The 23303-nt window shown below is 33.8% G+C and overlaps 1 protein-coding gene across 5 annotated transcripts in view; it reads right to left on the reverse strand.

Annotated features, from left to right (window-relative positions):
• Nucleotides 1-5221: 5221 nt before the first annotated feature.
• The window catches only part of C1H18orf25 (chromosome 1 C18orf25 homolog), a 100468-nt gene continuing 82386 nt past the window's right edge, over nt 5222-23303 (reverse strand). For 3 of the 5 annotated variants that reach the window (XM_031945997.1, XM_031945993.1, XM_003759516.4), the window contains 2 exons: nt 14141-14267; nt 5222-7559 (listed from right to left, as the gene is read on the reverse strand). In XM_031945997.1, coding sequence (XP_031801857.1) covers nt 7370-7559; nt 14141-14267 — 317 coding nt within the window. In that variant the 3' untranslated portion in view covers nt 5222-7369. Of the gene's footprint in view, nt 7560-11218; nt 11280-14140; nt 14268-18459; nt 20234-23303 lie in introns of those variants that run through there. The other 2 variants (XM_031945996.1, XM_031945998.1) reach the window with 2 other exon arrangements.

The following is a 23303-nucleotide window of genomic DNA, read 5'->3' on the forward strand; positions in this document are numbered from 1 at the left end:
TTAGAAACAGAGGGGATGTCCACATGTTGTGGTATATGAATATAATGGGATATTATTGTGCTATAAGAAATAGATGAGCAGATAGATTTCAGAAAAACCTGGAAAGACTTACATAAACTGATGCTGAGTACATTATATATAGTTAGTCAGGGTTAAGTGACTTGCCTAGGGACACACAACTGGGACGTGTCTGAGGACAAGTTTGAACTCAAGTCTTCCTGACTTCCATATATATAATAGCAACATTGTGCCATAATCAATTAGGATAACTTAGCTCTTCTCAGAATGTAATGATCTAAGACAATTCCAAAAGACTTGTGATGGAAAATGCTATCCACATCAAGAGAAAGAACTATAAAATCTGAGTGAAGATTAAAACATACTATTTTCACTTTTTTTCCCATGTGGTTTGTCCCTCTTGTTCCATTTCTTCTTTCACAGCATGACTTAATATGGAAACATTTTTAACGTCATTGCACATGTATAACAAATATCAGATTGCTTACCACCTCAGCAAGGGAGGTAGGGAAAGAAGAAATAGAATTTAGAACTCAAAATTTAAAACGTTGAAAAATTGTTTTAACATGAAATTGGAGAATAAAATATTTTTTATTTTAAGAAAACGAGAGTCATAGAAGAAAGAACTAGGAAAAAATGAGAGATGGAAGAAAGACTTGGATCTAATTGCTTAGGATATGATGTATCAAAGCTTATACAAACAATAGGCTTCTTGAAAATTGTTTTTGTTCAGTTGTGTCTAATTCATCATTAACCCCATTTGGGTCTTTTTCTCCCCCAAAATACATGAACAGTTTGCCATTTCCTTCTCTAGCTCACTTTACAGCTGAGGAACTGAGGCAGTCAGGGTTAAGTGACTTGCCCAAGATCACAGAGCTGGGACGTGTCTGAGGCCAAGTTTGAACTCAAGTCTTCCTGACTCCAAGCCTGATATTTTATCCACTGTGCTACCTAGCTGCCTCTGAAAACTAGAATGAATTAAAAAGAAGTTACTGATTCCATGAAACATCGAGAAATATGAAAACAAAGTCAAAAGACTAAAAGGAATACATAATCTTATTAAATTTTCTTATGCCTGATGTACAGAGTGAAATAGCTATTAAGAAAAAAGAATATACATATTCATGTTACAGTTTAGACAATCTTGGGATATTAAACATGGAAAGAATTTAGAAATTATCTGGTCCATGGCCTTACTTTCCAGATGAGAAGATAGAAAGTGACTTGTACAAAGTCATAGAATTAGAGGCAGAATTGGTACCAAAACCCAAGTCTCCTCCAAGTCAATAATCTTATCCACAATAGCTTTTCATCCTATCCAGAGGCTTCTCTGTCTCTCCTTCCTGACAGATGTTCAGCTGAATTTGATTTCTAATCCTGAGCTCAACATTCTATTAGAAGCAATCATTAAGAACTAGAGTTGGCCTGAGGTTTTTTCATCTCTCCTTCTGACAATTAAGAATCAGGACTTTGTCCCTGGCTCCTCCCTCACATTTCAAGAAAAATATGGCTGGGCTAAATTTTCTTCACTGAAGTACCAGTAGTAGTACTTACTTGCTCTGTATGTATTTAATACACTACCAAAGGTCAGAGTTTTCTAACCATTAGATAAGGATCTACAGGTAAGCCTGAAGTCTTACTTAGTATGTTAGCAAAGGTGTTTCAGTCAACAAATCTTTTTTCTGTGTCTTGCTGAAATTAAGAGTACTGGAATGGAGAACTGCAAGCTTTTCCCAATTCTACTTAAAGAACAGCCTTCTACTCCTACCCAGAAGGTGAAAAATAGATCTTCATAAAAAGACAGAGAACTTTTGCTAAAAACCCACCATCTCATCTTTAATTCAATTTTAATACTTATTAAAGGGTTTCTTTACTGCAAAATACTGTGCTGGGTGCTAGGAATACAAGACCAACTCAAAATAATCCTTGCATTCAAGAACTCAAAAGCTGAGTGAAACAAATTTTGGGGATAGGGGATTGTGAAAAGCTGCACCTAGTGCTTGAAAGATTCTAGGATAAAGTTTAGGTGGTGATAATCTTCTAATAACAAAAAATCAAGAGTTCCTTAAATGTAAGAGGTAAAGGCAATGATGCAACTAGGACTTAGCTATTAAAAAATCCTTTTTTTACAAGAAAGTGAAGTCCTTCAGTGGAAATAAGAAAGAAGGCTAGCAGATATCATATCTTAAGAAAACTAATGTAGAGCTTCAATTTTTTAATAAAGGAAAAAATTTAAATCTAGGTCTCCCTGGTCCATCTTCCACTTTGCCTTCCTTTCATAAATGTGCACTAAGTAGGAAAAAACAAACATAAAGTGCTCAAGAAAACAAAACTTTCAGATATCAAAAATGGTAGTGTTTTTCTTTTATTGATTTCCTCCAATTTATCCTGAATCTTGTCTGTACATAATTGTCTATATGATCTATATGTGATCTCTTCCATGAGCTCCTTGAGAATTTTTTCCTTTGGCTTTTTTTTTTTAATCCTTGATACTTAATACAGTATCTGACACAAAGTGGGCCCCAATAAATATCTTGTTGATTGACTGAAATAGAAGATTCTTTGACATTAAATAGGACCTAACTTGACATCTGGTAACAAAGAAATTAAGAAACTAAAAAACTAGATGTTGTTAATAAGGAAAAAGTCCAGGCTATTTTTGAAGTGTTACAATTTTTGCTTCAATAGCAAAAAGGAGTTATATAATTGCTCTCAGTGCTCTGGGAAGCAAAAACAGATTTCATCTCTAGCATCTGGAAATTAAGTGGAAGTGCCAAGTTCAATTCCCAGAAAGGTAAGGGACCAACATCTTATTAGAGTACCAATCCTGTTCTCTGTAACTTCTCTGTAGGCAATTTTAGGCTTTCAATGCCAAACAGAGCATTTTGTATTTGATCCTAAAAGCACAATTTATTGGGGAGGGGAGAGGGCGGCAGTAATATGATCAAACAAGAATCTTAGGAAAATTATTTGAGCAGCTGAATGAAGTAGAGTGAGAGAAGACTTGAAGCAAGAGGACTCACTAGATGTCTATTGTAGTAATCAAGGCATTAAGTGATGAGAGCCTGTACTAGAGTGATGGGAGTGACAGATCAGAAGAGGCATATTCACGAAATTTTGCAAAAGTGAAATCGCCAAATTTTGGGAGCAGTTTGGTTATGGCAGAGTGAAGGATAGTAATTAGTCCAGGATGTCTTTCAGACACAGGAAAGATGGTGTTGCCCTTTACAGTAATAGGGAAGGTAGGAGGAGAGAAAGGTTTAGGGGGAAAGTTCTATTTTGGACATATTGAATTTAAGTTTTCGCCTGGACATCTAATTTGAGATGTCTGAAAGGCAGGTGAAAATGTGAGACTGAAAGTCAGCAGAGAGTTGGAAATCTTGAATGCTAAAAAATAGTCATCAAAATTGGAGATACTGTATACACTACCCTATTATGTGAAGCAAGGGAGAAAAAAAACCTCAGACAAATATTATTGTTTAAATACACTCTATTTTATTTTGTCTTAAAATAGTTTAACCTTTATGCTACAGACTTATTTCAAAAAACAGAAGGTCTTATCTTGCACCAAAAAATATATATATAACACTCTGTTTTATTATTTTTTTCTCAAAGACCATTAAATACTAGATGGAAACAAGAACTAAATAATGAATGTAAAGAACCAAATTTCTTTTAAAACTAGAGTTGCACATTTTAAAACATTAATTCTAAGCAATGATTTGTCTTCACTGCATCAAGTTCCAAGTTCAAACTCCAGCAACAGTAGATCTGTTAAACCACCAAGTGCATTGGTTCCTAGCCATACAATGGCTAACATTTCACTTTCCTGGTGAGAGGAGCAAAAAAAAAAAAAAAAAAAAAGAAAGAAAGAAAGAAAGGGGCTTTGTTGCTGCCCTTTGCTCTTTAAAATATAAAACAAAAACAAACAATAACATTTCCTAACTATCCAGTGATTGTGGGTGTGTTTTTTAAAAGATCACTACCCTTTAAAATTTGTTAAAAGAATAAGAAATATGTAGTGTTTTAAATAAAATGGAAAACAAACCCAACAGCATGAGACTAAGATACGTGATTATTTTAAACTATAAACAGTGCACAATCTGAGGAAGTTTGGTTAGGGCGCAGTTGTTTTTATATATACATGGAAGTCACATCATATACATACTGGAAAACAGGAATTTAGGGGTTCTGCTTATTTATTTATTTTTAATAGGAAAGACTAAACTATGTCCTCAGTTCCCTCAGACACCTCATGAGATAGGAAAAAGCAGGTTAACTAACATATTGTTTTCCCTCTCAGTTACCTACAGTGCTAACTTGCTAAAAATGATGCACATTACTAAATTAGGAAATCAGGAAAAGATTTGTATTCACAATTGGTACAATGATACCAGCATTATGGGATGCTCAACTGCAAAGGAAAGGGGATCCATTTAATTTGGCCCCTTCAAATAAAATAAAAAGAAAAAAAAAATTAGCAGATACCAAAAAGCAGCAACTACATCTTACAGGGCATGATCATACAATACATAGGTCATTGGTTCAAATTCTAATTTATTTTTTAAGTTGGGATAGAAACCAATCTGTAGCCTACCTGTACCATTTAGCACAAAGATAACTCTGAAAAGAGAACTGTCTCTGTGATCTATTGCTTTGGGGAATTTTTCCTATGCTTTGTGCTACCAAATGAAAAATTCACATAAATAGAATCCCTTAAGAAGAAATTCCAAAAACCATCTAAATTGCTTTCTCACCATGGAATTTTGTAAAAATCAGAAGACTGCTTAAAAGTACATCTCCAGTCCTTAGGGGCTAGCATTGAAACAACTGGTGCCCAAAATCTCTGAAGAATCAGTATATAAAAAGATGGGCTCCAAATACAGTAGAAAAATGATTATAATGTTCATGACATTATCATCTCTCTCCTCTTCTTAATTCCTGGATCTCTATCTCCACTACTATTTTGTTTTGGAGACTATTGGAAAGTTTAGTCAGTTGGGATGTCTAAAGAGGGAAAGGGCAATGAGATTTGAAAGGTACCACTTGTTGATAGGACAAAAGTATAAAGAGCTTAGGGTCAGTTCAACTCTCCTTTTCTTACTTAAAAAAAAAAAAAAAAAAAAAATATATATATATATATATAATATATATACGTATATTACATATATATATATAAAAAAATACAAATGAGCCTCCCCTCCCCTCCCCCCCTTCACCCAAGGAAGCACAAACAGATGCTTATGTATTATGTATTATATACTTATATGCTATTTAGAGAATTTGTTGTAAATGGTTCAACAGTGTATTGTTTCTATGGCCCATTTATAAAGGACTACAGAAATAACTTTATTAAATAGAACTTTCTCTGTAAAGTATTTACTTCAAAGGAGTTTTACAGGTGTCTGAGACAATAAACAAATTTCAAGTGATATAGCATGACCCACCCTATATTCTTCAAGTTGGTTTCCTTGAAAACACAGATCAGGAATTGTGGATTCAGCTTGGCAAAATACTTTAAGCTAAGTAAATTAATAGCTTATAATAGCACAAAGTACTTAATAATGCCAAAATTAAATATGAACAGTCTGAGGACATTAATAACAGTCAGATTGGAATATAATTCTGTTTCGGCCTCATGTTTGGTCTTTGGTTTTGCCAAGAGGCCCATATACAAGGATAGAATTAAGCTTCATAAACTGGAATTATCTCAAAAGCCTGAATCTGAACTGATGGAAAACAAAAGCAAATAAAAAAATATCAGAGAAAGGTGCTGATCAAAGAATATGTGATCAAAAACACATCCCTGATGGAAGAGAGCATTTAAGAGCCCAAAAGTAGTAGAAAGGATTCACTAAGAAACTATGCTTTAGTAAAAACAAGTATTTTAATGTTGGACAAATAGGGTCAGGCAGACTATTCTGACTGTGCAGTTCTCATGCATGCTTTTATGATAAGCAGCAGCCACTGATGCATTAAGGGCTACAGGTTAAGTAGCTTATCAACAGATAAATTACCAAAAAACCAAAAAGGAAAGACTTAAGAAAAACATAATGAGGAGGTCATGAAAGCAACATCACTTTTCCTTACCTCTGTACATGATGTTGTTAACAAAGCTATTGCTTTCAAGAGATGTGAACAATAAGTGAAATAAATCCCAGATACCAAGTAGCTTAACAATGCCACAAAAACCTCAACTTTGGCATTTCCTGAATTTTCCTATATTTTTAATTATGTAAAATCTAGAATGTAGCATCATGTGCTTCTTATGGCATATATTATTATTTTTTTAAAGGTAGGAAGGAGAAAAATACCAAGCACACATCAGTTCGGCATCAGTTTTTGTAATTAGCGCTTATTGGCTATGCCCTACATGGAGAGACTTGCTATGAAAGAAGGCACTTAACACTCTTGCCAAATGCCATGCAAGCTTATGAGTTACTATAGCCCTCCCAACTTTGGCCTCTGTCTGTTTCAGGCCAATGTAATGGGTTCCCAGTTTCACCTTTATATATTTTCCAGTTATATTTGAGTAGACTAGAAAAAAAAGAAAAACCAATAGAATCAGAATGGAGATTTTTTTTTTCCATTGATACCAATCCTCCTCAGAAAAATATTATCCTGGAAGTTTCTACTAGTCAAGAAATTCTCGTTTTTCAGAATTAAAAGTTATTGCAAACAAGGAATCAACAGAAGTCAACCTAACAGCATTTGTGATCATAACATCAGAGCAAAATCATTCAAGTTGTGGCAAGTCACCAGTCAGGAGAGTAGTCAGGAAAGGGAGCAGAAAACTAAGTTAAGAGAGAAACAGTAATGCTCCTGTTTTCTGCTTCAAAGAACATGCTGTTAACACACATGTCCTACTGAGTGCCAATAATAGAACCTGACTGAGAAATGTGCAAATGCCCTGGGGCAAGAGGGCCAGTGGGAAGGAAAGGAAGAGCTGACCCTGTAGGGTATAATTTCACTCACAGAGAGAAAAATACAAGGCTCCAAAACCCCAGTTTAAATTCACCTTGTAATTAAACTAAAATTATTCTATCAGGAGTGAGGAAGGCAGAGCTGGATAGCATTTCCTCAGATTAATATTCACCGCATATAACTGCAGTTCTTTTTCCCATAAAATTCATCACTATCTCTCATTTTCCTAATGAAGGAGGGAAAGAATCCTTCATTTTCCTAAATGACTTTTAAAAGATAAAACCTCAGTGTTAGGGGTAATTCTCCACAAGTTTCAATTCCACAAATGCCAAGAGCAGAGCTTCTGAAGTTGAAGCAATGACAATGAACTTCTGTGCCAAAGAGAAAAAGGAAGGGTACAGTGGGGAAGAAACACAGTGACATCGTATTACAGTAGGTATTTGCGTCTGCTGTCTTCATCCAAGGTAAGATCAACTACTTCCGAGGGCGAAGACCAATTCTGCTGGGGAGTCACAGATGTCCATGATTGTGTTTGCCGGCTGCTAAAATATTGTAAGCCTGAGCCATCCTTCCATGAAGACACGCTCTGAATCACACCACCTCTAGGATGTACACACCTGCAGAAGAAATAACAAAAGCAAAGTTAATTCTGCAAATGTTTACTCTACATATTGTTGATGTACAATGATGTAGTCTCAGTTGTATTGGCTGATAATTTTACTACTATGACAAGTCTTATATGTATACTCATGTAATCCAAAATATATCATGTGTGTATTTAACAGATATGATTTAACATAGAAAGGTGAAAGATCACAATGCTGGACAAAAAATATACATGTGTATATTCAAAACTTCTGAACTGTCATAGCTCTGTCACTGGTCAACTGTCAGAATATGTCATATCATTTCTGGGGAGACCCATTCTTTTTTATAATTGAGGGGGATCTGGCAAGGAATGACAATTCTGTTCCCTTCTCATTCAAGGGGTGACTTATTTTTTGGTAAGTTTTTGTTTTAAATATAATTTCAGATACTTGGGCCAAAAGATACACTGGATAAATTATACTGTTAAAGGGGAAACAATTAAAATCATAAGAAAATTAAGAGCTAATATTAACTCAGCTTTGTACTCAAAAAACAGTGTCAGAGCAACAGAGGATGCATGCTCACCAATAATAATAATAACAACAATGATGATGACGATGATGATGATAATGATGATAACATTAACAACTACAATACCAATTTTGGTAATATGATTTAAAAGGCAATAACAGCAATACCATGACACAGATTAGATTTCTGTAATGCTCTTCTTCAGTGAATTTGCATAAGGAGTCAATTCCTAGTCCTAAAAAAACAAAGAATAAATATGGCATCTTTCTGCTCTATCACAGCCCATAGATTCTATGGGAGACTAGATCAATGGAGTCTTGATTTACTGAACTCTCAAAAAAGTTCAGGTTGGTGGGACAGAACTATCCATCGAGAAATTCCTTCAGAGGCTATTTGGGAGAAAAAGAATCATGAACAGCTTGGATTTCACATTCCTTGAAAGACTCTGTAAGTTTCCCAGGATGAAATACTGAGTCAGATATGAAGAGGGCAACTGGTGGAATCACCACCACTTGTGTCCTTCCATCTTAAGTACTGACTATCCCTAATTAAGCTTAAATGAGATCCAACAGGTGGCCTGACTAGTGAGAGCAGTGACCAGTGGCACTGGTTCTCAAAGCAGGGTTCCGAAGATGCTTAGACTATCTATATACAAAAAAGTAATGTTGGGGCTCTTGGAACTTTCAGTTCTGACTGAATACTATCAGCCCAATCTATTTTAGCAGAGCACTAATACTAAGGTAGTAACAACAACCAGGGATCAATGCCAGAATTGACTCTGTGAGTAATTATATTTTAGCCTGAATACCAGAACTTTAAGTTCCTGAAACAGGACTCTTGTTTCTTTTGGAGAATTAGCCTGAAAATTACTCCTCTGCCAATGGTTTACTATAGAACAATCTTCTCCTCCTTCCCCCAGTCAGAGCGATGGCATTATTTAAAATTGTTGCCAAGACACTGTTAACATCCTTTCTGAAATCAGTGATTTAGCTATGAACTTGAGAGTACCTATATTTTTAAAGATAATTCTACTAGAATCCAAGAAATCAGGGAACACAACATCAAATTAATCAGATTAAGTACTCCTAGTCTGACTGGCTAAGTCACAAAAGTTTTGATCTAAGAATCTTGACACTCTTTCAACCTAATGGTAGCTAAAAGTGTTGAATAAGGAAAGAGCAAGGAAATAATACAAGACTTAACAATGGATAAATGTGAAATTAAGAGGGAACTGTACAGGAGAAACATATGCTTGAAAACTGTGGAATATCAATGAAATAATAAAGAGATTTTTCCCTATAGTTTCACACAAAGAGTATCTGTTATTGGGATGACTGAATTCATACCAGAGATAGTTAAAAGCTTATAGAAAAAACAAAGAATACACAGAAAAGGAGTGGCAAGAAAGATAAATGCTGTGAAAGGCCAACTTAATAACAATCACAACTTTATGGGAACCTTAATATAAAAAGAAATTTTCATGTAGTTAGCATATTTCTTTGTGATGTAGATCCAAAGATCAAAGAGGGTCAAGGAGCTAACTGAAATGCACCAGTCCAATGATTACTTCTTCCCATCTCCCACAAGAAATGCCTAGTGTCTCAAAAGTCTGAGTGCTGTTTGAGCTTTAATGACTTAAAACTCTACTAAGATTTTTGGATCACTCTCTTTTTATTTGCATGTGACAAGAGGCGGGGGTAAGGAAAAAGCACAAGGCAATAAAACTTTTGAGTTCCACACTGACATATTAACTCACTTGACCAAAATAACCCAGAAAACTTTCTTTAAAATTTCCCCTATTTTAGAGAAACATAATCAACTTCATGTGCTTCATCCACTGGAATCAGATTTTTTTTTTTTAAATACAAGTTTCACAATGTTGAAAAGAAAAAAAAAAATGCAAGGAATCCCAGTTCAGATTAGCTAACTTATTTGTAGGAAATAATACCTTAAAAACCAGGCTTTTATGCACTTATTTAAAGACTATTTTACACTATTTTTGTGGTAATATTCCTTATTTACTTTTCCTTCTACAACACTAAGTAATTGCTTGTCATTTTATGGACATATTTCTGATCATGGCCTCCAAGTCTTCCAGTTTGCCTTCTTCAATTTTCACCATTTACCATTATTAGGTATCTTAACTTTTAGGAAGCCTTCAATTTATCATACAAAAGTTTTCCCATTTCCCTTCAATTATTTGGTTAAGAGCCTATGCTGTCATTAGTGTTGATGACTGAAGGTGCTAAAAGTCTGAGAGTAGACGCTAACTGCAATGGAAAGTTGCATAAAAGCATCTAGAAAAACTGATAGAGTTTAAGGAAGATGGGAAGGTTGGAATATCTCTTAACATGGCTCAGTGATATGAAACTCAACAGATTTTTCCTGCAACCATCTTATTACTGGTGCTAGTAAAACAGGAGTAAGACAATTTATATAAGCTTATTTCCTGGGGTCAGAAACTCATATATTTTATCAAAACAAGGCAGCAGACAAAACATCGAGCCCAATATATGGCTGATTAAGTTCCAGGCAACACTAGGAAAAATGATAATACTTTCATCCAATTAAAAGAAAAATCTTTAATTGTACCTTGATAATCTAAAAGATAATAAATATCTCATATTGAAAATAAGTTATCTATGAAACACTATATGGAAATGATGATGTTTGGATAAAGAAAAGAAATTCAATGCATCAACCATCAACACAAAGCAGCCATCAGCTTAGTTTCATTCAACTATTAGCTCAGAAAACATGCTTTCTAGTCTAGGACTACATAAAGGAAATGTGGAATCTAAATAAATATATCACAATTACAAATAAAAGAGCAAAGAAAGAGTTTAACATGCAAGGAAAATGAACTAATATATCAAATTTAAAAAACACAAACATCACAACCAAAATGACTCAATTCAAATACCAAAACACTTCCAAGGAGGAAACATGGCACCAAGCCCCCAGACTCAGAGCCACCACACCCCCCAAACACCACTCAAGAACAAAACCTGAGTTTCAGAAACCCTCAAAACTCCAGTAACAATGTGTAACATGAATAGGAAAGTACAATGAAAACAGGACGACTAAATCCAAACAAACATCTGACTGAGCATGCACATCAAACTAGAACAAAAAGATGTGGATCAAAACCTAAAACCTTTTTCCATGCGATAACCCTGCCAGAAGCCCATCAATACTTCATAACTGCAACCCTAGACCTGCAAGAGAAATAAATTCCAGATAAGATACAAGCAACCAAAAGGTCCAATTGTGACGCAACCAAAAAGAAAGCCTCCCCAATCCACTTCACTGCCCTTCAAGCTTCGTGTTTAATATGGAAAACACTGAAAATAAAGCAGGTTATAGGAATTGTGGAAGGCTTAAAGGAAGTAATCAATGAAAACATCCTGACAGCCCAAAGGGCTGTATCCACATGCATGTGCGTGGGTCAGTTAAAATGCCTTGGTTGTATTTTAAATGAAAAAAACAAAAACACAGCACCTCTGGTGAATGGGCTCTGAATGCCATATTGTTTTTAAGATGGATTAGCCATCTATAAGAAGAACAACATTTCTGCAGCAAATACATGTACAGATCAGAACTAAAGTCTCATTCTTTATATTCCAGGGTTTAAAAGAACAAAAGGGAATGTCCCCTGACAAAAGTGTTGTGAGATACATTGGCATTTTGCATTTACTCAATCATCTGACTTTATACAAAATCAAGACCACGTGTTTCTCACAATATACTTACAATCTATTAAATAAAGGAAAAAAAAAACCCATAGAAGTTACCAGGACTAGTAGAAATGAATGAACTTGTCTCTGATTTCCATAATTTTATAGAACTATTGTGATTTTTTTTCAATTTTTCCTGAGAGCCCTGATCTTCAGTTTAGCCAGTATAGGCAAATAGTGTTTAGGCATGGAAATAAAATAAGGTGTTATGATGGAAGGAGTATTGAAAAAGCAAAATAGAGGAAGAGAGACAGTTGAGATAATCTAGGTTTCTAGACATAGAAAACTATGGAGAAACAGCAGCCCCCAAGATAGAAATGAGTTATGGTAAGAAAGGGGAAAAAAATGGAAAATTAGGAAAGAGTAAAGGTAAGAATAGAGAGAGTACTATTTTTATTGGGAACTGAATAAATTAAAATTTGAAGTATTAGACAAGAGGAAGTCAACTAAGGGAATGTGTGTTGATGGTATAATTTATGGTAGTTCTGCCAATGTCATTCCAAATAACATAAAGAAGAAAGGAAATAATAGGGAAACTAAAATTTAAATAACAACAACAACAAAGATATTTAAGATGGAATTAGCTCAGCCTAAACAAGTCTGGATGGCTTGAAAGTGAGATTTTAAATACAGAAAAATTTTAGAAGGAATCATATAAAAATGAGAAAAAGAGGAACTCATTACAGTTAAATACTATAAAGATAATAGCTAAAAAGGCAAGAAAGATTAATATGAAAGAAACTGATGGGAAAGAATACAGTGATATGAAGAAAAAAATGATTAGTTCTAACTTCTCCCTAGTAAAGTCAAGTTATCAAGAAGGAGATACTAAAACATCATTAAAAAATGTTAAAAGAAAGAGGGTAAACCTAATGGGAAAATGTAAAATATGAACAAGAGAAACATGCCAGTTGAGAAAAAGAAAAGATAAGCAGATAATGGAGATATTTTAAAAGCCAAAATAGGGGAAACTACTACAAAAGAAATTCAGTATAAAATAAAAAAGAAGTGGCTAAAATCAAAGCCATTACTGACTGTCAGTAAATTGTACAATAGAATGCAATGGAGAAGGAGTGGTAAAGACAATAGAGTTCACAAAGGAAAAAAGAGTGAAAAAAACAAAACTTAGAGATGCTTAAAAAGCTAAGAATGAAGTGACAAAAAATAAGATAGGCAAAATACAAGTGCTAAAGCAATATGTAGAATCAAAGAGGATTCATGATGTCCTCTGAAGAATTCAGTCCTGGCCATCAAGGAGAAAATTCTATGTCAAACCCTAAATGCTGAAATTATAACTTCAGCAAAAGAAACCTCACTGCAGCAAGAAACTGATTTCTCTGAAAGATCAGTTCTACACTAGCTCTCATTGCATAGAGATCTCAAAAAAAATTATCTCCAATAAATGGAGATGATATATGTGATATTCCCTCTACTTCAAATTTATTTGAAACAAGAAGAGGAAACTAGATTAAGTTTTCTAGGCTTTTCTGAACATTCCAGATCTCTGTAAAAGCTTAGTGGGAACAAGTAAGCAAAGCCTACTATGTACCAGGCTAATTATGCTAAGTGCTTTACAAATATTAACTCATATATCAAGTGAAAAGTAATAGAAAATCAAGTTCTTGAGGACAGGGACAACTGCACTGTCTTTGTATACCCCAGCACCCAGCTGGCACAGAAATATGGCACTTAACCATAAAGGTTGGTGTAAAATAGAACAGACCTTTATTTTTATTATTTACTTTTTATGAAATATATTTGAGAGTTTAAAAGATATGTTTAAATTTTAACTATCAATATCAGTTAAAAGAAGGCAAAACTGAGTAATAAAATAAAAATGAAAAAAAAATGATGGTATTACTTCATTCATAAAAAAGAGAAGGTTGTAACATTCTCTCAGCTTTAAAAACTGGCCCTTTTGTTCAGTCACTTTAGTCATGTCCTTTAAGAACTGAAAATTAAGGGGGAAAACAGCAGCAATAATCCACAGAGATATACAGGGCATCCCAAAGGTATTGAATTTTAAAAGAAAGGCAACTGTATTAGTTGATCTGTCAAAAGGTACTATAGGCAAAGGCAAAATTGTACTATACTCCCAAACTTAGAAACTTCTGCATATTTAACCAAGAAACATCTCATTAGGAAGAAACAGTTGATAGACAATATCCACTACTCATGTAAATCAGACCATTTGGCCAGTCCTTTCCTAAATCTGTTTTCTTGGGAGAGAAGAATTTTAAAGTTAGGAAAAGGAGGTATTTGGCTTTAGGATTGTTTTTTTAACCCTACTAAAAAAAAAAAAAACCCTCAAAATTTAAATTGCAACAAAATTACCATCCTACCTTGCATGTTCCTGAACTCCCACAATCTCTACTTCACTGTCTGAAGAGGCAATATTAATCTCTTCATTGAGTTGTGCATTGCCAGAAGTTGTTTTGTCACTTGTAAGGAATCCTGGATCCAAATGACCTAGGAGAGGAGAAAAAAGCAAAGCACTATAATTTGACTTTTCACAAATAACAGAAATTTTTTGATAAAAATTTTTAATCCAATTTCAATCACAGAACCAGTTACTCAGTTAGAATAAATTGCAATGGTGCTTTAAAGTTTTTGAGGTTCAATTTAACTTGCTTTAAAAATATCCCTCAGGACAGCCGTATCTCTAAGTAGAAATTTGCCAAGGAAAATGTTGGATTGATTCTTTAAAAGAAAATAAAGTTCTAATCCTGAAAAATTTTAGTGGTGACAGGAAGAAACAGAATAATAATTAGAATTCATTACCAATGTTATACTAAAATACTTTGTGGAAGTCAAGATATTTACAAATTTTTCAAAAGAATGAACCCTTAGCAATACTGAAACAAACTCTACTAAGGAGGAAAGAAAGATTTCTTTGGTCTTTTACACATTTTCTAATGATAAATACTCATTTTTACATAGAACTTATAAGTTTTTGAAGAGCTTTCCTCAAATTCATCTCATGAGATCAGTAGCATTATTCAAGAAAACAAGAGTTCAGAGAGGTGATAAATTATAATTCCATGAGAATAGAGACTATGTCTTATCTAAATTTATTTTGCTCAGCACTTGCACAATACTTTTAACTCAAGTGATCTTTCTAAATTATGATGAAGCAAATAAGTTTGATTTTATGGCGTTTACTTAAGATTGCAAATAGAAGGGAAATTCAAAAGTAATGACCTTTCTTATTTGATCTAAGACTTGTAAGCTCATAATAATGTCTCCTTTTTCTGGCTAAATACCTATTAATAATAGCAGAGGTAACAAACAATTTTATGAAACTATAACTGAAATATGCATACTGATGAAATATCGATCGAAAAATGTGAAATTTTATGAAAAAAGTCTTCAGAACAAAATTCTAAAGCATTCAACCACAATAAATGCTCAAAGGCCACAATTAATAACTTTTTACTAGTAGCTGTATAAATGAATTATGCTTTGTACTCTTCAATTTTCCAAGGACAAGTGTCTATGGAATTAAGAAACACCAACAAAGGAGTAAAATCAATTCCTGGATTACCTCAAAGTACTTGGGTTTTCCAATTTGTCAAATTTGGCCATTATCACCTGCCACCTTTTTACCTTCACAGATCCATAGGATCTAAAACTTGGAAGAACTCTCCAGGGGTCAATTAGTTTAGCCTCTGTACACAAAAGAACCACCATTACAGCATGCTAAACAAGTCCATTCCAATTCTGGGCAGCTCTAATCATTAAAAAGCTTTTTTTCCTGACTTCAAGTTTAAATTTGCTTCTTTGAAACTCCTGCCCATCAATCCAGGGCCAAATAGATGAGGTCTAATCCTCCCCTACATGACAGTCCTTCAAATACAGGAAGCCAACAATCATACCCTTCCTGTGTTCTTTTTTCTTAAGTCTAAATATGCCTGCTTTAACCAATTTACATATAACATGATTTTAAGGACTTTCATCATCTTGATGGTCTTCCTCTTATCAATGTCCTCCTTTATAAAGAAAAAATTGCAACTTTTTGCTTAGTATGACTTATTTTTTTCTCCAAATTTCATTGCTTCAATCCTTTAGGAATCTTTTCAAAAGCTTCCTCCCAAAGGAAATTTCCTAATTAATTCCTAACTAATGCAGATCATAGAATTTTAGGTCAATATCTTTAGAACTGAGGCTAAAGAAATCGAGTGGCTTGTCTACTACCACATAATTCAACAAGGCTTTTTAAAAAACCTGATACTTAAGAAAAAAATTAATCATTAATCTGCAGATTTCTGTCCCCCATAAAGCTCTCCTTTGCCACAACTAACTAGTTAAGCAAAACAAATCAACAAATTAAGCATACCTGAAAATGTATGCCTTGTTCTATACTTCTAGTACATACAACCTCTCTATTTATTGAAAGGCAGGAACAATATTTTTAAGGCTTCACAACTTTTCCTCATCTAACTTCCCCATTGAATGACAAATGCTTTTCCTGAATTCTGCTATTCAGCCAAACTGGTCTTTTCTCTGTTCTTCACACAACATTTCATTTCCCAGCCTTTGCCCTGACTCATCCATCCCCAAAATATACTCCCTCCTCGTCTCTACCTCTTAGTCTTCTTTTCCATCGGATTAAACAGAGTTCAAGCTTCTATATGAACCCTTCCTGATGTTCCTTGTTAGTAAGTACCCTTCTTAAAATACTCTGTATTTAACTACTTTGTTTTTATTCTCTCTATATATGTGTATGTGTGTATATACATATATATATGTATATACACACATATACACACACACACACATATATATATAAAATTATTCATCCACTTATATCTCCTATTAAGAGTGCAAGCTCCTTAAGAGTAGGGATAGTTTCTTTCTCCATTGTGGTATTTCCAGTAGCTAACAGTACTTGGTCTTTAACAAATGTTTTCTGATGGAATGTCTACTATGTAGAAGAAAGTATGTGAGAGAAAAATGATACAAAAACAAACCTGGTCCCTGTCCTCAAGAAGCTAATAATCTAACACAGGGGTTCTTAACATTTTTTTACATCATGAACCCACTGACAATCTGGTGAAGTCTTTGGACACCTCAGAAAAATGTTTTTAAAAGCATAATAATTGCAAAGAGAACCAATTATATTAAAAGAAAGTTATTACTATTGTATTTTTAAAATACAAGTTTACAAACCCCAGATTGAAAACTCATTCTAATAAGTAGCATATACCCAATTATAATGCAAAACAACAAATATCTGAGGAATTACCAAGGTGCTATATTTTTGATATGATACTTAGGTGAAAAGGAATTCTTTCCTGTAGTCAAGGAAGGGAAAAGTGAAAAAAGACTGGCATTTTGAGTTGGACCTTAAAAAGCAGGCAGGATTTCAATAGACAATAAAAGAGAACACATTCCAATGTGTTCTCAAAGCAGACATGGACAGCTTCATGGCACAGCAGGATAAACCAAGCCTGGAAGATCCATCTTCCCAAGTTCAAATCTGCCTCAGACACTTACTAGCTGTGTGACCTTGGGCAAGTCACATTAAGTGACCTTTTTTATTTGCCTCAGTTCTTCATCTGGAAAATGAGCTTGAGAAGGAAATGACAAATCACTCTAGTATCTTTTCCATGAAACCTTAAATGGGGTCATGAAGAGTGACATCTGAAATAACTGAACACAAGAGTGCCAGATGCATTCAGGAGACAGAAAACCAGTCTTCTGTGTGATTGGAGTTTAGGACAATGATTTTAGGATTTAGAGCTAAAGAAGTCATAGGAAATAATGTAATCCCATGGTCTCATTTATATATGTGGAAACTGAAGCCTAGAGAAATTAAGGTCACATAGTTATTAAGTCACAAAGGGTTCAAATCTAATTCCTTTGATTCCAGATCTAGTAGTCTTTCCATTATATCACTCTATATATCAATGAGGGAGAAAAATCCACAAGGTTCATATTATGTATTAAAGAATTTGAATCCAAGTTCCCAAGTCCCCAAGTCCATCACACCTTCTACTTTATCAAGAAATATTTAAAAGTGTGGGTTAGAATCTGTAAGACTTGACAATTGACTGAATGTGATGGGCCAATGAGTAAGAGGAATACAAAGACAACTTCGAAGTTTTAGAAAAATTATGATGACATTAAAGGGAGTGGGAGAGAGGGAATTCAGGAAAAGGTTCCTAGGAAAAATTAATTTGAGTTCTGTGCCTCTTAAACTTGACAGGACACCTTGGCATTGATAGCAGCTAACAGGCACTAAGAAATTCAACTCTGGAGTTTGGGAGAGTGGTAAAGGCACTTTAGATTTGGGAATCAGAACAGCAACAACAGTAACTTAGGTCACATTTATATAGCATTTTAAGATATGCAAGCACTTAACACATATAGTCTTATGTGTTTTTCATGACAATCTTTGGGAAATTTGTGCTATTATCATCCCAATTTTGGGAATAAAAAAACAGAAGCTCCTGGTGGTAACGGTGATGGTAGTGGTTGTTTAGTGGCAATAGTAATAGTAGTAGCAGCAGCAGCGCGCGCATTTTGCATTTTATGGTTTTCAAAGTGCTTTACAATTCTTGTCTCATTTTTTCCTCACAACCTTATTATTATCTCCATGTTAACAGATGAGGAAACTGAAGCAAAAAGAGGTTAAGTAATTGGCCAGGGTCACATAGTAAGAATCTGATTTAGAATTTGAACTCATCTTCCTGGTTCTATCCACTATGATACCTAGTTTGCTACTACAACATAAAATGACTTTCCCAGAGAAATGAAAGTTGCTGCCACTGCCAAATGGTTCAATAACAGAAACAGATATGATTTTTTCAGCTGAACTAACACTAAGGATGTGTTTGTACATCAGCCTTCTCTTTCCTCTATACTTGCCAGCTGGCCCACTACAAGAGACCATCTGACTTGTCACTGTGCCATCCAGAACCTGGACCTTGCCATTTGTCCTGTTGTAGGGAAGGAGGGAGGAAAGCAGGCACATTATAAAACACCATGGAATATAAAACTAAGATTAAAATGGTTTACTTTATCAACTGAAATTCAGGCTTGGAAAACCTTTAATGTGACACAAAGGAAATTCTACTACTAATGTCAGGATCTTATAAAGGGATTAAGATTCATACTTCAAGATACCATGAAACTTACAGCTTCACTGAGAAAAGCATTTATTATTAACAGAATCCCAAGATTTGATTTGCCTACCACTTTCTGAGAAGCACTGAATAGTTTCCAGAAAGACCACTAAGTTACTGCCCTGAAAAACAACAAACAGGTTATAACGAACATGGACCCATTTGGCAACTCTTTCTCCTTGACTGTTCTTGCAAAAGAAAAATACAAGAAGAAAAGAATCTGACAATTCTTAGTGCTTTTACAACTGAATCTATTCACAGCAGGAAATGGTTATGGAAATTACTATTTGGTAGGATAATTTGGAGATTTAATTGGTCAATGATATTGTTAAACAGGGTCCTCTTTAATTTTCTTAATCTATTCAATGTTTACCTATTAAATACAGCTGTAAAAGTTAAATTATAATGATAGTGGCAAACCCAGCTTGAACACAAAAGACTACTCTTTTTGGAAACTAATATGCCATACTTTATCTATAACTGTGACTTTTTAATGATATTTGAAAAACATTATAACCTTTTAAGGAAATTTTATATCTCCCTATGTTCATTCAGCATAAATGCATTAATCAGTAAGTGCAAACTTTACCAAAACATACCCACTAATTCAACCCACCAAAAAAAAAAAAAAAAAAAATTGCGTCAGTATATAAAAATTGCAAATCAAAACTGCCACATTTGGTTCAGTTAATTGAACTTTTACAACTCAATAAAAATGATAATGGAAAAAGCAGGACTCTGTTCTTTTGTGGTTAGCATTTTTTTTTTATTTTTTAATCAAAGACAATCATCAACAAAATAAAATAAGGCAAAATTGAACAAGTGCTCGGAGATAGAAATGTGAAAACACAAATTTTATGGCAAATGCTGGGCCTTACAGACTAGAGTTATGAGCTAGTCTGCCACATTTCCAGCATTAAGGCAAGGAAGATGTGTTATATGATGATAAGGCAGCTGGGATCTGTTTCAGGCCTGTGGGATGCTGTTCTCCATAATGGGACATCAATCGTGTTCTTAAAGAGTCAGGGATGTAGCCCCACTCCCATCTGCTTTCAGCTGTTTGGAGCCACAGCCTAGAGGTTCTTCCTTTCACTGAGACTCTCCTAATGTCATGTTACAAATTTAAGGACTTTCTATGCAAGCTCTAATCTCCTCTGGCCTCTTTACTGGCTCCCTCGTAGTTTCATGAGAGCCCATTGGCAAATCAGATGTCTAGAGCAAGCAGGGAAGTCAAAAACTCTAAAATGTTCTCTGAGACACTGCCAGTGATGATGGTAGTCTTCTCCAGCTCTGATGCAAGAATCAGGCCTGCAGAGAAAGAAGTGTAAATACCACAATTATCATATATTAAACTGTATAACAAATCAAAAGGCTATATTTAGCTATGGTGGCAGTTGGCTGTCTCTGTTTAGTGTCTCTGCACTGCCCATATACATCTTTGAAAAGACAATTTTCCTAATTTATATAGTTGTCAGAAAATTCTAAATTTTAGTCCGCTCACAAGGGAACTTTTCAACTCACATAAAGAAGTCAGGACAGACAACTACTACAGAAAGAATACCATTAAAGAAGGGTAATTAGATTACATTGTGAAAATTATTTCTTCAAAAACAAAAATGATAAATGTAAATATATTGAGATTTTCAAGTCTACTAGGCAAGGACCAAACCTAATTTGCTAGATATCTTCTACATTCATTCCTTTTGGTTTCTTTAGACATCAAAAATTAAGAAAGCAATGATGGTTTTTTATTCCTGTAATATCCACTTTGCTTTATCATCACTTGGCCCAAAGCAGTAAAAATATTTAAAATGATATAATCTTTTGGTTTTTTAGTAAGAATTCTTTAAGAAGGAAATTCCTATATACTAGGCAAATAATTCTAGATATAAAATATATTTTTCTTCTCATAACTAACTGCATTATTCAAAACATTCACGTCATATCCTTTGATTTAAATTTTTTTAAAAAGCAAAATAATACCATTGTTATGCCTGAATCTATTAAACAACAACATCCAAAACATTTTAACTCAACACTTATCAGAAAGATCATTTCTCAAAATCACGTCATTCACAGAAAGTAGGCAATCAATCTGGAAAATATTTTGTGTTCCACTTTCATCTAAGTTAAACAAAAACCCCCAAAATGAAGTTAATATAGCCTACTGATACTTCCCAAAAACATGTTACAGAGAATTACTCCTCCAGATAATTAAAATCATCCACACTATTTTAAATATTAAGAATGTTATCAAAAATTAATGACTTGACTAAAACCATCTATCATTGGAATTGATTTACCATAGATCTAACTCTGGCCTAGAAATAAAAAAAATCTAATGTTAAAATCTCTATTCTACTACTAAATGGCTGTGACCAGAGGATAGCAAATCTTTGGGCCTTAATTTATTCATTTTTAAGAAGACAAACAATACTTGTCTTTTATTTCCCTTATACTAAAAATGTTGAGGGAATGAGAATATAAATAAATACACAAACACATACATACACACATGCAAAGTCTTGAATTCTTTTAAGAAAGGTTTCTGAATAAATTCAATTATCATAACAAAAAAGTGTGTCATTCTCTAAGTCTATCCAGGCTTTAAAAAAATGCATTCGGAAAGATTTTCATTCAGACTAATGTATTTAACTAGAGAGATTAATCCCCAGGCACAATGAAGAATCTACCCCAGTCAATTTACTACTGTTTTTAGTAACAGCAACAAGCAAGAAAAAGGAAGCAAATGGTAAATATAGTACCTGAAAGTTCCAATTCCTTTGATGACTAGTGGCTGGCCTGACTTCTACTTCATTTTCCTTAATTTGTTGATTTAGTTGTTCTGTCTTGGTTTCAGTGACGTCCACTTGGGTCCCAGAACATCAACTCTTTTATAAGAATGGGTAGGTTATTCTGACCTCACTGAGGTAATAACTATCTCAAATATGCTCCAATTTTAGGATTACAGGTATGCAATCCAAGTTGAAAGGTTTAGCCTGAGATATATGTTTTTTTTTAATTAAACTGAAATTTCAAAGAGTTTTTTGAAATAAAGGTTCACATTTGGATTATTTGATCCCACCACACCACCAGCTTTTTTAGATCCAGAATTACAAGGCAAATTAGGGACAAATATATAATATAAGTATCTTTACATTATAGCACAATAGATATAACACTTTCAAATTATTAATGCTGTTTTCTGTACCTCAACAATGTACTATCTGTTGGACAGGTACTATAAAAATGAGAAAATTTTGGTTCTAAAACGGGGGGTGGGGGGGGTTTGGGGGGGAGGTTTAAAGGAAGTGTGGACAAAGTTTGTTAAAATTGTTCATAAATGACCAAGTTCTCTGACCTAATCTAAACTTTACAAAAGAATTTATGTTGAATGATCATTGCAAATATTTAAACTAAAAACAATCTGAAGCTATCATTTGAATGTTAAACACAGATGTTGAATTCTTTAGTTTTAGTACAGATACATGAAAGAAAGCTCAAACTTAAGCTTAACTAAAAAGACTTAAGAGGAGGGAAATTATTAAATATTAGCAAGGAATTCCAGTTATATGAAATTCCAAATTAACAGTGGTGTTGGATTTTTTTTTAAGTATTAAAAGTATTCACCACAGAGTTCCTCTTAACTAACAGAGGAGGGAAAACTATATTAGGAACCACACACAATAAGAAATCATCCTTCAAATAACTGACCCAAAAGATTCAATTAAATTAACAATTTACATGACTGCATAAAGTAAAATATAAATAAACAAAATCCTGTGATTTCTTCTCATACTTAAGATAAAGGCAACAATGTCAATTACTTATACTTATGCAATGCTTTAAATTCTTCAAAGTGCTTTCTTATGTTACCTCAATGTTACAATATAATGACGTTAACATACTTATTACTAACCAGTCTACTGATGAATGCCCAAAGAAGCGAAGGTAACTTCCTTTAGGTTTCACAGTTCATAAGCAAAGACTCAGTACTAACCTCCAGACTGCTAGTCAAATGCTATTTCTAATAGTACCTCATAGTAAATCTCAATTTAAGTATAAAAGAGAAATTTAGAAGAGAAAACATTTCCAAATAAATTTTTTAAGAAAAAAAAATCTCTACAACAATCTTCTTTTGACCTCCTTTTACAATTCCTAAAAATTTCAATAGTAGAAAATATTTGATACAAAAGAGATGGTGTTCTAAACATATGATTATAAATTCATTATTTGGAACAATTTATTTCCCACATAAAACTATATTATAAATGATGACTGAGTTCCCAGGTTACCTACAAAAGCCTAGTTAGCTTATTCTTAAATAATGTGAATATATAATTTTAAAAATAGTAGAAATCAACAACAAATAAGTATA

This window comes from Sarcophilus harrisii, chromosome 1, assembly GCF_902635505.1.
Source record: "Sarcophilus harrisii chromosome 1, mSarHar1.11, whole genome shotgun sequence".
NCBI classification, from domain to species: Eukaryota; Metazoa; Chordata; class Mammalia; order Dasyuromorphia; family Dasyuridae; genus Sarcophilus; species Sarcophilus harrisii.